We start from the raw sequence: 18,172 nt of genomic DNA, 5'->3' as shown, positions 1-18,172 counted from the left end.
GGGTGAGAAGAGAAGAGGAGAGAAGGGTGTTCTGAAGAGAAAGTAAATGGTTAGAAGAAGGGCTGGAGAAACTGACAAAAGGAAGGGAGGCGAAGAATAGAAATGTATACAGTGAAACCTAACCCTTTCCCTGACAAATCCCTGTGGAGTATCATGTGATATTACTTAAACAAGCAACTACTCACCTTCAATCACACGATCCTCTGCATAAAAACAAGGAGAGAGAAAAAAAGAAGACTGTCAGTTACTGGATTAGATAAGGGAGCATACATTACAATTGGAGATGACAGGCATATAGCGATAGAGAGGATCCTTATCCCTTACTATATACATTTCCTGTATTCCAATCTCTGTGTATTATTCATACTTCCACTCTCTCACTACTTATTTGTCTATGTACATTCGTTATATTGTCTGTATTAGCATCTAGAACTCCTGTTATAAATTCTCAGTCCATTCCTCTCTCTCGCTCACTATCTATCTATCTATCATTCTCTGTTCTGTCTCTCACTGTGACCTTCTTCTTCCTCCTTGCTGCTGGACTACCACCACCCCAGGCTAATGTTCATCCAGCCAGCTGAGCCCCCTAGAGGAGGCCCCCCTCTATAGATATGAATAGACCAGCTGACCCCAGGCTGAGATTCAGTGTCACTGCTGGTGACATCCACAAGAGACCAGAAAGCAGGAGGGGAAACTGTGGAAGTGATTGAGATGAAGTAAAACAAGATCGCTAATAAGCCAGATGATGCAAGAGGACAGAGTGAAATGTTAGATAGATAGCAAAGGAGCTTATTTACAATAATACATTATAGCAGAAACAGGGTAAAGAAGTAACTCAATTACGTATAAGTGGCTATTATGAGTAAGTAATAGATAAATAATAGAACAATTAGAAGAAGTCTCTTCTTAACCACTCACCTGACGATTGTTTTCCCCAAAAACCTCTCAGAAATTGTTGCGGTTTTTTTTAATAAGTGAATTAGGTGAAGAACATGAATTTAACCTTATCCAAAATGATTTAGTTAAAAAAAGAAGAAAAAAATTGGATTTTAATTACCTACCGGTAAATCCTTTTCTCGTTATCCATAGGGGATACTGGGAATCCATTTAGTACCATGGGGTATAGACGGGTCCACTAGGAGCCATGGGCACTTTAAGAAATTGATAGTGTGTGCTGGCTCCTCCCTCTATGCCCCTCCTACCAGATTCAGTCTAGGAAACTGTGCCCGGAGGAGACGGACATACTTTGAGAGAAGTATAGATAAGGAAAGTTGTGAGATTATGAACCAGCACACACAGAACAAGAAGGAAACTTGAAACAGGAAAAGCAACAGCTGTACAAACCAGAATACTTAACCAAGTAACAGTGCAGGAAGAACGAAGCACTGGGCGGGCGCCGAGTAGACCCTAATACGGACTACGAGAAAAGGATTTACCATTAGGTAATTAAAATGCTATATTCTGTTACGTTCTAGGGAATACTAGGAATCCATTTAGTACCATGGGGAAGTACCAACGCTCCCAAACCGGGTGGGAGAGTGCTGAGGTTCCTGCAGAACTGATTGACCAAACTAAAGGTCCTCAGAGGCCAAAGTATCGAACTTGTAAAACTTAGCAAACGTGTTCGAACGTGACCAAGTAGCTGCTCGGCAGAGCTGTAAAGCTGAGACACCCCGGGCAGCTGCCCAAGAAGAACCCACCAACCTAGTAGAGTGGGCCTTAACAGATTTTGGAACCGGCAAGCCTGACATGGAATAAGCATGCTGGATAGTGAGCCTGATCCAGCGTGCAATGAACTGCTTTGAAGCAGGACACCCAATTTTATTGGGATCATAAAGAACGAACAGCAAGTCTGATTTCCCGTGAAGAGCTGTTCTCTTTAAATACAAATTCAAAGCCCTCACAACATCCAAAGACTTTTAAGTAGCAGAGGTGTCTGTAACAACCATAACCACAATAGGTTGGTTGATGTGAAACACAGACACCACCTTATGAAGAAATTGCTGAGTCCTGAGTTCAGCTCTGTTCTCATGGAAAATTAAGTAGGGGCTCTTGTGATACAACGCCCCTAGCTCCGATACACGTCTTGCTGAAGCCAAGGCCAACAGTGTGACGGTCTTCCATGTAAGGTACTTTACGTCAACCTCCTGTAACAGTTCAAACCAGTCCGGTTGGAGGAACTGCAGCACCAAATTGAGATTCCAAGGTGCCATGGGAGGCACAAAGGGAGGTTGGATGTGCAGAACACCTTTCAAGAACGTCTGACCCTCAGGGAGAGAATCCAATTGTTTCTGAAAGAAAATAGACAAGGCCGAAATCTGGACTTTAATGGAGCCTAAACGTAGGCCCCCATCCACTCCCGACTGCAGAAAAAGCAGGAAACGTCCAAGATGAAATTCCACCGCAGAATATTGTCTGCTCTCACACCAAGAGATATATTTCTTCCAGATACAATGGTAATGTTTAGAAGTTACCCCCTTCCTGGCTTGGATCATAGTCAGGATGACCTTGTCAGGAATCCCTCTCATGGCTAGAATCAGCCGTTCGACTTCCATGCCGTTAAACGTAGCCGTGGTAAGTCTTGATAGACGAACGGGCCTTGTTGCAGAAGATCCTCGCGAAGAGGTAGAGGCCACGGATCTTCGAGTAGCATCTCGAGAAGATTCGCATACCAGGTCCTTCATGGCCAGTCCGGAGCAATGAGGATTGCTTGAACCTTTTCACTCTTTATTTTTTTTTAAATTCTTGGGATCAGAGGAAGTGGAGGAAACACGTACACCAGTTGGTAGACCCACGGAGGTTTCATAGTGTCTACCGCCACTGCTTGTGGGTCCCTCGACCTGGAACAATACCGCTTGAGCTTCTTGTTGAGTCGAGAGGCCATCATGCCAATTTATGGATATCCCCATCGACGTGTCAACCACTGGAACAGCTCCAGGTGAAGGCCCCACTTTCCCGGGTGCAGGTCGTGTCTGCTGAGGAAGTCTGCTTCCCAGTTGTCTACTCCCAGAATGAAGACCGCCGACAATGCCACGGCATGTTTTTCTGCCCAGAGGGCAATTCTTGACACCTCTGACATTGTTGCTCTGCTTTTTGTTCCACCCTGTCGGTTTGTGTACGTTACCACTGTCACATTGTCCGACTGGACTAGAATGGCCTGATTCCACAGTAGATATGAGGCCTGCAGAAGGGTTTTGTAGACAGCCCTGAGTTCCAGGATGTTTATTGGAAGGACAGTTTCCTGACTTGACAATCTTCCCTGAAACTGCAACCCCTGGGTGACTGCTCCCCAACCTCTGCGGCTTGCGTCTGTGGTTAGCAGAATCCAATTCTGAATCCCGAACCTCCAACCCTCGATGAGGTGAGAAGTCTGTAGCCACCACAGAAGGGAGATCCTGGCTCTTGGCGACAGATGGATCCTCTGGTGCATGTGAAGATGCGATCTGGACCATTTGTCCAATAGATCTAGTTGGAAGGGCCTTGCATGAAACCTTCCGTACTTTAGCACCTCGTTAGAGGCCACTATTTTCCCCAGAAGGAGAATGCACAGATGCACCGAGATCCGGGTTGGCTTCAGGACAGCCCGAACCATCGACTGGATTATCGTAGCCTTTTCCAACGGAAGAAACACTCTCTGAGACTCTGTCCAGTATCATCCCCAGGAAAGGAAGCCTCTGTGTCGGTTCCAGGTGAGATTTTGGTAGGTTCAGAATCCACCCGTGATCGAGGAGTAGTCTGAGCTGTCCAACAACCGCTCCCTGGGCGGTGCCTTTATCAGAAGATCGTCCAGGTACGGAATTATGTTCACTCCCTGTTTGCAGAGTAGAAACATCTCTGCCATCACTTTGGTGAACACTCTCGGTGCTGTGGAGAGACCAAATGGCAGGGCGTGGAACTGGTAGTGACATTCCTGCCGTGCAAATCGTAGATAAGCCTGATGAGGTGGCCAGATCGGAATGTGAAGCTATGCATCCTTGATATCCAGAGACACTAGGAAATCCCCCTCCTCCAGACCTGAGATCACCGCTCTCAGAGACTCCATCTTGAATTTGAACACTTGTAAGTATTGGTTCAATGACTTGAGGTTCAGAATCGGCCTCACCGAACCGTCCGGTTTTGGTACTACAAACAAGTTGGAATAGTACCCCTTGTTTTGCAGATGGGGTAGAACTGGAACATTGACCTGGGTCTGTACCAGTTTTTGAATGGCGTTCTGTAAAGTTATACTTGCCTCTTGTGAAACTGGTAAGCCTGATTTGAAGAATCTGTGAGGTGGGAGTTCCTGGAACTCCAGTCTGTAGCCATGGGAAATAAGTCCTATGACCCAGGGATCTTGACACAATGTTGTCCAGATGTGCCTGAAGAATTTTAGCCGGGCTCCCACCTGCCAGTCTTCCAGGCATCTCAGTCCACCATCATGCTGAAGGTTTTGAGGAAGCAGAGCTTGAGCCTTGTTCCTGTGAACCGCTAGTTGCTGGTTTGCATGGTTTACCACTAGCGCCTCTGGTGGGCTTGCCCCTAAACTTGGCAGTCCGAAAGGACTGTAAATTAGGTCCTGAGTAGGCCTTCCTAGCTGGGGGAGCTGCAGAAGGAAGGTATGTGTACTCACCCGCAATAGCTTTGGAGATCCATTTGTCAAGTTCATCTCCAAATAAGGCCTTGCCTGTGAAAGGCATGCCTCTCCTGGAGTCCACATCTGCTGTCCACTGGCGTAGCCATAGACCCCTGCGTGCAGACACTGCCATAGCTGTAGTGCATGATTTAAGCAAGCCTATTTCTTTTATGGCTTCCACCATAAAGTTTGTCCTGTATATGATGCAGGAGCAAAACAACCTCCCCTTGAAGTAAGGTATCTAACCCCTCAATTAGGTTAACCGACCATTTAGCAATGGCTTGCGTAATCCACTCACATGCTATAGTGGGTCTTTGGGCCACCCCCGCAGCTGTATATAAAGATTTGAGCGTAGTCCCAATCTTGCGGTCAGCCATTTCTTTCAGGGAGGCAGCACCCGGGACAGGCAATACAATTTTCCGTGAGAGCCTGGATACTGATGCCCATTTCTTCCTATCCTCAGGAAGATAAGGGTAGGATGATAATGTCCGTTTAAGGATTTGAAATTTCCTATCAGGATTAACCCATGGTTCAAACAGGGTATTTAATTCCTCTGAAACAGGAAAAGTGGATGAGGATTTCTTTTTTATATTAAAATAGGATTCCTCACTCTCCTCTGTCACCTTATCAGGGATATTCAGAACTTCTATGATAGCATCTATAAGAGCCTCTATTTGCTGGGACAGAGTACCATCCCCCACCTCTGAGTCCACCTCACCCTCCTCCATGTCTGACCCTTCATCATCCGAGTCAGACTGCAGTATATGGGCCAAAGTGCGTTTTTGCGGTCAAATGGCAGGGAACTGAGATGCTGGTTTGGGTACTGAGTCTCTTTTCATAAACTCAGTCATAGATTGTCTTAAGTATTGCATCTCTTTCTCAGTCCGAGATAACTTGGTAGAAATTGTGGAAATCATTCCCCTAATGGATTCCAGCCATGCTGGTTCTGCCCCACTAGCCTGGGAAGGGACACTACATTGAGTACACACTAGTGAGCCCCCTGGCGAAGAGGAACACTGTGCTTTACATGAAACACACTCTTTGCTTGACGTATAGTGACAGCACAAACACACAGGAAAAGGTTAAATGCACAATTAACCTACAAAGAGCCCTTCTAGGGAGACACAGAGGGAGTATGGAACCAGCACACTGCTCCCTTAACGCTAATGCCAAGCTTAGCTGGATCACAGACTAAGTAAATAGATTAGGGACTCGGTACACTAACAATCGCTCCCTTCCTATGATCCCCTGGTACTGCTGAGGTAATCTGGAGTCTCTCCGGAGGAGCTACGCATCCCTGTCAGTCAGCGTCTGTGTCAGCTGCAGAGGGAAAATGGCGCTGGTGAGCTGCTTATAGTGAAGCCATTCAATGGCGCACGGTCTTCCCACTCTTTTTTATAGTGGCTGTATGTGTCTTTTGCATAAAATGGAGACAGACTCCTTTTATGGCTATGTTGCCAGTCTGTGTACTGTGTGTGCTGTTCAGCATCTGTGTGCGTATACATCGTCAGATGCAGTCCGTCCCGTTTATAATCCGTGCGTCTCCATACCCTCATGCCACCATAATAGCCAGCGACCCGCTAACCGGGATGCTGGCTTAGTACTCACCACACTTCATTCTTCTGGCTCTGTTAGGGGTGGTGGTGTGCTGTGGGAATGTACGCTCGCCATGGTGGGGCTTACGAATAGTTCCCTCAGGAGCTAGTGTCCTGTAAGCGGGGAACGAGACCATTAACCCTTCAAGAAGTTTGGCAGTTCCCCCCCCCCTAAGTCCCACGAAGCAGGCAGTCTGGTGCCATCCAGTCCTGCCTGAAAATAACAAACACATAAAATAAATGCACAAAACTCTTCAGGAGCTTCCAGAGACGTGACCAGCTCCTCCGGGCACATTTACTAAACTGAGTCTGGTAGGAGGGGCATAGAGGGAGGAGCCAGTGCACACTATCAATTTGATAAAGTCCCCATGGCTCCTAGTGGACCCATCTATACCCCATGGTACTAAATGGATTCCCAGTAAACCCTATGACGTAAGAGAAATGTTTTGTTGTTATTAATGTTTAATCCCCCCCCCTCAAACATTGGAACATCGGTCAGGAAGATCGGTAACATCAGTAACATTGCAAGATTACTTTTTACACTGCAGACAGCTGCCAGGTACACAGGGGGGGGGGGGGGGGGGGGGCTGGGAGTGGCTATGGTGGGTTGGTTCACACTTTCCCAGCGGCTGCTATTGTCTGCAGCCGCTGGGTGGGGGGGTCCTGCCGTGCTGACCAATCAGCAGTGATTGGCAGCACGGCAAGCACTGGGGGAGGGTGCAGGGAGGAAGAGGGACCTCTGAGAGCTGCAGCGGAGGGAAATTTATCTTCCCTAACGCTGCTATCACTGTTTATCTGACTGGTCGCATCCTGTGCGACTAGGTCAGATAAAAGCCTTGCTGGTATGGTCGCATCTGGGCCCTCATTCCGAGTTGGTCGGTCGCAAGGCGAATTTAGCAGAGTTGCTCACGCTAAGCCGCCGCCTACTGGGAGTGAATCTTAGCTTCTTAAAATTGCGACCGATGTATTCGCAATATTGCTATTACAAACTACTTCGCAGTTTCAGAGTAGCTCCAGACTTACTCTGCCTGTGCGATCAGTTCAGTGCTTGTCGTTCCTGGTTGACGTCACAAACACACCCAGCGTTCGCCCAGGCACTCCCACCGTTTCTCCAGCCACTCCTGCGTTTTTTCCGGAAACGGTAGCGTTTTCAGCCACACGCCCCTAAAACGCCGGAGCGAAGAAAAAGCCGTGAGTAAAAATACTTTCTTCATAGTAAAGTTACTTGGCGCAGTCGCAGTGCGAACTTTGCGCATGCGTACTAAGCGGATTTTCACTGCGATGCGATGAAAAAGAACGAGCGAACAACTCGGAATGAGGGCCCTGAAGCGACCATAGTACTAAATGTGTCAGGTACAGGACCCATAGGCAAAATGGGCATGGCCGGATCCAGAGCCGTAACTTAACTTTTAGTGCCCTGTGCCAGAAAGAGAATTGGCGCACCCCCATTTTTCCAATAGGGACATAAGGCGCATGCCCTCGTGGGTAAGGGGCATGACAAAATTGATCCCATAGAAAGCCCATGCTATGATACACCTTCCCACATTTATGTACTTAACTTGAGAGCTCGTTGTTATTCAGTTACAATACCCTTTATTAAATAACACATTTAAATATATTGCCATACCCAGGATTCAAATCCGTAATCTGTTGCATTCCAGTCAAACACCCTACACATTAAGTTTTTTGATCCAGCATAAAAACTATGAGATTTCTAATATGTGAAGCTACTTTGTAAAAAAAAGATTCAGCATTGAGCAGATGTGTGCAGTTAGTGTGCAGCCAAACATACAATCCTTTGCAGTCAGCGGTTGACCGCGAGTAACCTCAACCGCTGACCGCAAAGTTCCCACTATTGGATACAATGGAGCGCCTATGCGCTACATTGTATCTTCAGTGCGCAGCCTGACTTACAGCTCAGGAGCACACAGCCAATCAGGAGAGTGCCACGACGTGGCGCTCCCTGATTGGCTGAAGGGACCCTCTTTGACAGGAGTCACGGGGGGTCCCGCCAGTCGGGGAAAGGGGTCCCATGTGTAAACATGGGACCCCTTTCAGTGCGTGGTTCGGGTTTTCCGGTTTGTTTTTTTGCCAAGTACGTGGATTACAAAGAGGACAGAAGCTACTGTACACTGGATTGTGTGAGTATAATTTTATTCACAGGTACCCCGTGGATTCTACATGGAGAAGTGGACCGAGCCTCGTGTGAACAAAGGTAAGTATGTGTGTATGTAGGTGTGCATGTATGTAATAAAGTTTAACTGTCACGGTGTGTGTGTTCTGTTTTTTGTTGGGTATTTTTTTTTGTAGTAGTACTACAGGTACCAGCGGTTCTCCAAGTACCAGCTTGCGGGGGAGGCTTTCTGGGACTTGTAGTACTGCTACAAAAAACAATATTTTTATTTTTACACTTGGCTATCAGCCCACAATCCGCCGCCCTTTGATAGGGGGGGACAGCCTTGGGCTTCACCCCTGGCCCTTGGGTGGCTGGAGGGGGGGACCCCTTGATTTATGGGGGCCCCACTCCTCCAGGGTACCCTGGCCAGGAGTGACTAGTTGGGGATTTAATGCCACGGCCGCAGGGACCGGTATAAAAGTGTCCCCCAGCTGTGGCATTATCTCTCTGACTAGTGGAGCCCGGTGCTGGTGTTAAAAATACGGGGGACCCCTACGTCTTTTGTCCCCCGTATTTTTGGCACCAGGACCAGGCGCAGAGCCCGGTGCTGGTTGTTCAAATATGGGGGAACCCCTGTCAATTTTCCCCCCATATTTTTACAACCAGGACTGGCTTAAAGAGCCCGAGGCTGGTTATGCTTAGGAGGGGGGACCCCACGCAATTTTCTTTTCTGATTTTTAACCCTTTCACCCCCCTTTCCACTGATAAACATGCACGGATCTCACGGATCCGTGCATGCCTATCAGAACACGGTAAAAAAAAGCAGGTCTATTTTAAAACTGCTTTTTTTTTACGATTTGTATTTTTTCACGGCAGTGTTTGGCTATTGCCGGCAGTGTTTGTGAATTAGAATTTTTAGTAAATTACCGAGTTGTATAAAATAACAGGCGCATTTGACCGATGGTGTATTCATTCGTATTTTTTTTCTTTGACTTCCAAAAAAATATGAATGCCCTCATCACTGCTGAGATTTTAGTTTAGTAAATTCCCGAGATGACACTTTGACGAAAAAACACCAAATCGGTCAAAATCGGGAGCTTAGTAAATATACCCCATGGTGTTTTGTGGCAGATGTTGTGGTAGATGTCACCAAGGAGGAATATTATGAATATCTCCTTTAGATAATATATTTGCTAGATCAGACTCCTTTATGATTTTTGTATTGTACTGCATTATAAAGTATATCTAGATATTTTTTTTTTTTTACTTTAACAGTGTTTGGTATGGCTTGTTGCTGGCTAGATCATTATTGTTAAAAGTCTCAAGAGTGATGCGTACTGTATACATCACACCAGTATGTTATTATTATGGGGTAATAGGCTTGTAGAAACTACAGAACATTGGTGGTCATTCTGAGTTGTTCGCTCGCTGACGATTTTCGCAATGCAGCGATTAAGTAAAAAAACGGCAAAAATGCGCATGGTACGCAGCGCGCATGCGCTAAGTACTTTCACACAAAACTTAGATTTACACAAGCTCGAGCGATGTTTTTTCATTGCTAGAGTGATCGTAGTGTGATTGACAGGAAGTGGGTGTTTCTGGGCGGAAACTGTCCGTTTTCAGGGAGTGTGCTAAAAAACGCAGGCTTGCCAGGTAAAAATGCAGGAGTGGCTGGAGAAACGGGGGAGTGGCTGACCGAACGCAGGGCGTGTTTGTGACGTCAAACCAGGAACTAAACAGACTGAGGTGATCGCAGTCTAGGAGTAGGTCTGGTGCTACTCAGAAACTGCAGCAAATTATTTAGTAGCAGTTCTGCTAATCTTTCGTTCGCTATTTTGCTAAGCTAATATACACTCCCAGAGGGCGGCGGCCTAGCGTTTGCAATGCTGCTAAAAGCAGCTAGCAAGCAAACAACTCGGAATGAGGGCCCTTGTTTCTAATTTATGAGTTTACATTAGACAATTCAAATGTTTGTGGAAGCATTCACCCTGTGTTGCAATCCATTCCTTCATCTTTACCTGTAGTTTTGCAAATGTGAGCCTAGACTTACTGACACTAGACCGGGTTTCATAAAAGGTAAGAAACTTATAGGAAAATTAGATTACCAAAACAAAAACACACACACACACACACACACACACACACACACACACACACACACACAGTTGCTCTGTGTGGGCCTAACTTTGAGCTGGACACAGCAGTGATGTCAGATGCAGAGGGGCAATATTTTTAATCTGTGCATGCTTCTGAGTCCCATCGTGCATGCGTCTCAACTTTGATCATACAGAGTCACAGTGCAGTTGAAACACATGGTAGCAGAGGTTTATTGGAAATGTATGGGGTGTTCTGATATCAGCGCTTCCCTAAGGTACATAGGTGCATCCATGATGGATCTGATCAGCTTATTTTCCAGTTACTGCCCATCTGCTGCTTTCACATGACTGTTCACTCCTATCCTCTGCCGAAGCACCCTACTTAAAGTTGCAACTGTCACATAGCTTCCTCTACGTGCTTGCTCCCTAGTGTGTATCTTCTGACTTCTGTCCACCACCTGAACGAGCGCTCATGCTACCTGTTACAGTGTAAGCAGCTTCCATCCTGACACCTGCAAATTATTCTATCCACTCAACATTATTATCGCTCTTGTCAGTGTCCAGAATCCTCTGGACTGTGTTCAGTGCTGCTGCCTCCTCCAGTTCCATTCTGGTTCCTGTATCCACTGGTTCCAGTCCAGTGCAAATACTCCTCCGGTTCCAGTCCAGATCTAGGGGCTAATTCAGACCTGTTCGCTCGCTAGGGGATTTTTGCAGTCCTGCGTTCGCATAGTCGCCGCTCATAGGGGAGTGTATTTTCGCTTTGCAAGTGTGCAAAAGCATGTGTAGCAGAGCTATACAACAGATTTTGTGCAGTCTCTGAGTAGCCCAGGAATTACTTAGCTGCTGCGAACACTTCAGCCTGTCCAGGACTGGAATTGACGCCCGAACCATCCCTGCAAATGCATGTACACACCTGCGTTTTTCCAAACACTCCCAGAAAATGGTCAGTTGACACCCAGAAACGCCCACTTCATGTCAATCTTCCTGTATTCAGCCGTGCGACTGGAATGTTCGTTAGAATCTGTGACACCCACAAACGCCTTCTTCCTGTCAATCTCCTTGCAAATGCCTGTGCAAACGGATCTTTCGCACAAATCCATAGCTGACCAGCAATCCGCTTTGTACCCATGCGATGTACCTGCGCATTGCGGTGCATACACTTGCGCAGTTCACACCTGATCGCCCGCTGTATGAAAACGCAGCCTTGCGATCAGGTCTGAATTAGGCCCCTAGTCACCTCCTGATTCCTCCGGTTCTACTCACCTCCTGATGCATCCAGTTCTAGTCAGGTGCTAGTAACCTCCTTATTCCTCTGGTTCCATTCTGGTCCTTGTCTCCGATGGTTCCAGCCCTGTGCATGTATCCTCCAGTTCCAGTTCAGTTCTAGCCATGTCCTGGCACCTCCAGTCCCAGCCCGGTTAATCTTGCATACTTCCACTTTCCAGCCTGTGTCCATCATTCCAGTTCCAGCCTGGTTAAGCCTGCTATCTACATTCCGGTCCCAGTCTGACTTATTGCTATAATAGTCAAGACTCTCACTTTAATACCACTGACTATAACAGTGCTTTCAAGCACCAAGTCTACAGTCTGCTACCATATGTGACTGCATGCAAGTCTTCTGTTAACAACTCACCTGCTCATTGTGGGTTCAAGTGGAATGATCCTGTATTTCATACTTCAGCCTACATTGCTGCTTTGAGAGTTCCACATTGACTCCACTACTCTTCTCAGCACATCACTCTCTGCTCATCTGACCATATGTGTGACTATCGTTGGTTGTTGCTGTCCTGAGGATCCTCTCACTGAGTGTCAAGGTTGATGTTGAGTTTAAAGTGGTGTGGTCAGCCCTGGGTGCCAGGATCTAAGTATTGGATCTATATCCCTCTTTGAAGGTGTTGCTCCAGGCACCCAGCTCTGGTAGTCATGCTGAATTACTTACAGTAGATTCCAGTCAGGCTATTGGTTATCTAAGTTACTTTCTGTCCAGTTCCTGAGTTCTCAAGCACTGGTTCCAGTTTCATGGTCCTGAGGTTAAGGTACAGGGTCTGAGTTCCTCTTAATTGGTTCCACGTCCTGGCTGGGGTTTTTCCAGTAATTGCCAACCTAGATTGTAAGCTCCTTAGAGCAAGGCCCTCTTCCCTCCTGTTCTCACAGCACTCTTCTCTTGCACTTCAAAAACAGTTTTCTCCCACTCAGTGACTGTCTATACCTGCATTTCCTCTTGCTCCTTTCTGTTCATCTCCTCCAATGGCTGCCCGCCCTCAGTAGTATGTCGATTACTCCTTTGCTTCCTTACATCTCAGCTGTATTTTGTACTGAGAACTGTGTTGCTAATTGTTACCTGTGCTCTGTTTTAGTTTTCTGTGATGTTAAGTTCTGTATACACTGTATTTTTCCAATGTGTGTTGTATGTACAGTGCTGCAAAACACTTGTGGCGCCTTATAAATAAATTTAAATAACAATAACCTCCTTGATGACCTAAGGTTATAGTCCATGTCAGACTCTATCCCTAATCCATGAGTAAGCATTTGATACACTCATCTCATTTTCTATTTTACTCATCAGTCCAGTCCACAGGTCCTGACTCATATTTGACCCCCTCAAGCCCATGGCAATTGCTCTATATTGGTGAATATTTCTACAGATATACTGTACAGGAGGTAGGGTGGCTAGAGGGAGCTCCAGGGCAACAAATGTGTCGCTGCCCCCACCAATAAAATTGACTCTGCATCCCATGGCTGTAACTACTTGCCCCTTAGGCGCACTGGAGAGAGAGAGTGAGGGAGTGAGAGAGAAATAGGGTGTCAGGGAGAGAGGGAGAAAGTGCAAGGCAGTGAGTGAGGGGGGAGAGAGGGGAGGGTCGAATGTGTGTGTGAGAGAGACAGCATCAGGGAGAAAGAGAGAAGAGCAAGAGAGAGAAAGAAGTTGTCAGAGAGAGGGAAAGGGCATCAGGGAGAGAGAGGCGCGAGAAAGAGACAGAGAGGGAGGGTGTCAGGGAGAGAGAGAACAAGATGGGGTAGAGAGAGAAACAGAGATAGAGTAGCAATAGAGAGAGAGAGGTGGTGGAGATAGATAGTGAGAGAGTAATGAGAGGGGAGAGAGAACGAGTACAGGTGTCAGGGAGGGGGGAAGAGAAAGAGGAGAGCAAAAGAGGGAGAGAGATGGTGTCACGGAGAGAGGGATAGGGAGGGGGAGCGAACAGGAGAGAGACAGAGGGTGTCAAGGAGAGAGGGGGCGAGAGTGTGTGTCAGAGAGAGAGGAGAAACATTGAGAGGGAAGGGGAGCAAATTAGAGATGTGCACTTGAAATTTTTCGGGTTTTGTGTTTTGGTTCTGGGTTCGGTTCCGCGGCCGTGTTTTGGGTTCGACCGCGTTTTGGCAAAACCTCACCGAATTTTTTTTGTCGGATTCGGGTGTGTTTTGGATTCGGGTGTTTTTTTCAAAAAACACTAAAAAACAGCTTAAATCATAGAATTTGGGGGTCATTTTGATCCCAAAGTATTATTAACCTCAAAAACCATAATTTCCACTCATTTTCAGTCTATTCTGAATACCTCACACCTCACAATATTATTTTTAGTCCTAAAATTTGCACCGAGGTCGCTGGATGACTAAGCTAAGCGACCCTAGTGGCCGACACAAACACCTGGCCCATCTAGGAGTGGCACTGCAGTGTCACGCAGGATGGCCCTTCCAAAAAACACTCCCCAAACAGCACATGACGCAAAGAAGAAAAAAAGAGGCGCAATGAAGTAGCTGTGTGAGTAAGATAAGCGACCCTAGTGGCCGACACAAACACCTGGCCCATCTAGGAGTGGCACTGCAGTGTCACGCAGGATGGCCCTTCCAAAAAACACTCCCCAAACAGCACATGACGCAAAGAAGAAAAAAAGAGGCGCAATGAGGTAGCTGTGTGAGTAAGCTAAGCGACCCTAGTGGCCGACACAAACACCTGGCCCATCTAGGAGTGGCACTGCAGTGTCACGCAGGATGGCCCTTCCAAAAAACACTCCCCAAACAGCACATGACGCAAAGAAGAAAAAAAGAGGCGCAATGAGGTAGCTGTGTGAGTAAGATAAGCGACCCTAGTGGCCGACACAAACACCTGGCCCATCTAGGAGTGTCACTGCAGTGTCACGCAGGATGGCCCTTCCAAAAAACACTCCCCAAACAGCACATGACGCAAAGAAGAAAAAAAGAGGCGCAATGAGGTAGCTGTGTGAGTAAGCTAAGCGACCCTAGTGGCCGACACAAACACCTGGCCCATCTAGAAGTGGCACTGCAGTGTCACGCAGGATGGTCCTTCCAAAAAACACTCCCCAAACAGCACATGACGCAAAGAAGAAAAAAAGAGGCGCAATGAGGTAGCTGTGTGAGTAAGATAAGCGACCCTAGTGGCCGACACAAACACCTGGCCCATCTAGGAGTGGCACTGCAGTGTCACGCAGGATGGCCCTTCCAAAAAACACTCCCCAAACAGCACATGACGCAAAGAAGAAAAAAAGAGGCGCAATGAGGTAGCTGTGTGAGTAAGCTAAGCGACCCTAGTGGCCGACACAAACACCTGGCCCATCTAGGAGTGGCACTGCAGTGTCACGCAGGATGGCCCTTCCAAAAAACACTCCCCAAACAGCACATGACGCAAATAAAAATGAAAGAAAAAAGAGGTGCAAGATGGAATTGTCCTTGGGCCATCCCACCCACCCTTATGTTGTATAAACAGGACATGCACACTTTAACCAACCCATCATTTCAGTGACAGGGTCTGCCACACGACTGTGACTGAAATGATGGGTTGGTTTGGACCCCCACCGAAAAAGAAGCAATTAATCTCTCCTTGCACAAACTGGCTCTACAGAGGCAAGATGTCCACCTCATCATCATCCTCCAATATATCACCGTGTACATCCCGCTCCTCACAGATTATCAATTCGTCCCCACTGGAATCCACCATCTCAGCTCCCTGTGTACTTTGTGGAGGCAATTGCTGCTGGTCAATGTCTCCACGGAGGAATTGATTATAATTCATTTTAATGAACATCATCTTCTCCACATTTTCTGGAAGTAACCTCGTACGCCGATTGCTGACAAGGTGAGCGGCGGCACTAAACACTCTTTCGGAGTACACACTTGTGGGAGGGCAACTTAGGTAGAATAAAGCCAGTTTGTGCAAGGGCCTCCAAATTGCCTCTTTTTCCTGCCAGTATAAGTACGGACTGTCTGACGTGCCTACTTGGATGCGGTCACTCATATAATCCTCCACCATTCTTTCAATGGGGAGAGAATCATATGCAGTGACAGTAGACGACATGTCCGTAATCGTTGGCAGGTCCTTCAGTCCGGACCAGATGTCAGCATCAGCAGTCGCTCCAGACTGCCCTGCATCACCGCCAGCGGGTGGGCTCGGAATTCTGAGCCTTTTCCTCGCACCCCCAGTTGCGGGAGAATGTGAAGGAGGAGATGTTGACAGGTCGCGTTCCGCTTGACTTGACAATTTTGTCACCAGCAGGTCTTTGAACCCCAGCAGACTTGTGTCTGCCGGAAAGAGAGATCCGAGGTAGGTTTTAAATCTAGGATCGAGCACGGTGGCCAAAATGTAGTGCTCTGATTTCAACAGATTGACCACCCGTGAATCCTTGTTAAGCGAATTAAGGGCTCCATCCACAAGTCCCACATGCCTAGCGGAATCGCTCCCTTTTAGCTCCTCCTTCAATGCCTCCAGCTTCTTCTGCAAAAGCCTGATGAGGGGAATGACCTGACTCAGGCTGGCAGTGTCTGAACTGACTTCACGTGTGGCAAGTTCAAAAGGTTGCAGAACCTTGCACAACGTTGAAATCATTCTCCACTGCGCTTGAGACAGGTACATTCCACCTCCTATATCGTGCTCAATTGTATAGGCTTGAATGGCCTTTTGCTGCTCCTCCAACCTCTGAAGCATATATAGGGTTGAATTCCACCTCGTTACCACTTCTCTCTTCAGATGATGGCAGGGCAGGTTCAGGCGTTTTTGGTGTTGCTCCAGTCTTCTGTACGTGGTGCCTGTACGCCGAAAGTGTCCCGCAATTCTTCTGGCCACCGACAGCATCTCTTGCACGCCCCTGTCGTTTTTAAAAAAATTCTGCACCACCAAATTCAAGGTATGTGCAAAACATGGGACGTGCTGGAATTTGCCCATATTTAATGCACACACAATATTGCTGGCGTTGTCCGGTGCCACAAATCCACAGGAGAGTCCAATTGGGGTAAGCCATTCCGCGATGATCTTCCTCAGTTGCCGTAAGAGGTTTTCAGCTGTGTGCGTATTCTGGAAACCGGTGATACAAAGCGTAGCCTGCCTAGGAAAGAGTTGGCGTTTGCGAGATGCTGCTACTGGTGCCGCCGCTGCTGTTCTTGCGGCGGGAGTCCATACATCTACCCAGTGGGCTGTCACAGTCATATAGTCCTGACCCTGCCCTGCTCCACTTGTCCACATGTCCGTGGTTAAGTGGACATTGGGTACAACTGCATTTTTTAGGACACTGGTGAGTCTTTTTCTGACGTCCGTGTACATTCTCGGTATCGCCTGCCTAGAGAAGTGGAACCTAGATGGTATTTGGTAACGGGGGCACACTACCTCAAGAAATTGTCTAGTTCCCTGTGAACTAACGGCGGATACCGGACGCACGTCTAACACCAACATAGTTGTCAAGGCCTCAGTTATCCGCTTTGCAACAGGATGACTGCTGTGATATTTCATCTTCCTCGCAAAGGACTGTTGGACAGTCAATTGCTTGGTGGAAGTAGTAAAAGTGGGCTTACGACTTCCCCTCTGGGATGACCATCGACTCCCAGCAGCAACAACAGCAGCACCAGCAGCAGTAGGCGTTACACGCAAGGATGCATCGGAGGAATCCCAGGCAGGAGAGGACTCGTCAGAATTGCCAGTGACATGGCCTGCAGGACTATTGGCATTCCTGGGGAAGGAGGAAATTGACACTGAGGGAGTTGGTGGGGTGGTTTGCGTGAGCTTGGTTACAAGAGGAAGGGATTTACTGGTCAGTGGACTGCTTCCGCTGTCGCCCAAAGTTTTTGAACTTGTCACTGACTTATTATGAATGCGCTGCAGGTGACGTATAAGGGAGGATGTTCCGAGGTGGTTAACGTCCTTACCCCTACTTATTACAGCTTGACAAAGGCAACACACGGCTTGACAAATGTTGTCCGCATTTCTGTTGAAATACTTCCACACCGAAGAGCTAATTTTTTTTGTATTTTCACCAGGCATGTCAACGGCCCTATTCCTCCCACGGACAACAGGTGTCTCCCCGGGTGCCTGACTTAAACAAACCACCTCACCATCAGAATCCTCCTTGTCAATTTCCTCCCCAGCGCCAGCAACACCCATATCCTCCTCATCCTGGTGTACTTCAACACTGATATCTTCAATCTGACTATCAGGAACTGGACTGCGGGTGCTCCTTCCAGCACTTGCAGGGGGCGTGCAAATGGTGGAAGGCGCATGCTCTTCACGTCCAGTGTTGGGAAGGTCAGGCATCGCAACCGACACAATTGGACTCTCCTTGTGGATTTGGGATTTGGAAGAACGCACAGTTCTTTGCGGTGCTTTTGCCAGCTTGAGTCTTTTCATTTTTCTAGCGAGAGGCTGAGTGCTTCCATCCTCATGTGAAGCTGAACCACTAGCCATGAACATAGGCCAGGGCCTCAGCCGTTCCTTGCCACTCCGTGTGGTAAATGGCATATTGGCAAGTTT

At 47.5% G+C, this 18,172-nt stretch overlaps 1 protein-coding gene across 18 annotated transcripts in view; it reads right to left on the bottom strand.

Annotated features, from left to right (window-relative positions):
* NRXN2 (neurexin 2) overlaps positions 1 to 18,172 on the bottom strand; it is a 1,320,144-nt gene that overhangs the window by 851,331 nt on the left and 450,641 nt on the right. For all 18 annotated transcript variants that reach the window (XM_063945216.1, XM_063945229.1, XM_063945225.1 and 15 more), the window contains exon 4: positions 186 to 203. In XM_063945216.1, coding sequence (XP_063801286.1) covers positions 186 to 203 — 18 coding nt within the window. The remainder of the gene's footprint in view (positions 1 to 185; positions 204 to 18,172) is intronic.

Source organism: Pseudophryne corroboree, chromosome 11 (assembly GCF_028390025.1).
Source record: "Pseudophryne corroboree isolate aPseCor3 chromosome 11, aPseCor3.hap2, whole genome shotgun sequence".
In the NCBI taxonomy this organism is placed as follows: Eukaryota; Metazoa; Chordata; class Amphibia; order Anura; family Myobatrachidae; genus Pseudophryne; species Pseudophryne corroboree.
Note: the sequence above shows the minus strand (reverse complement) of the source record. Positions and strands in the feature narration are given on the sequence as shown.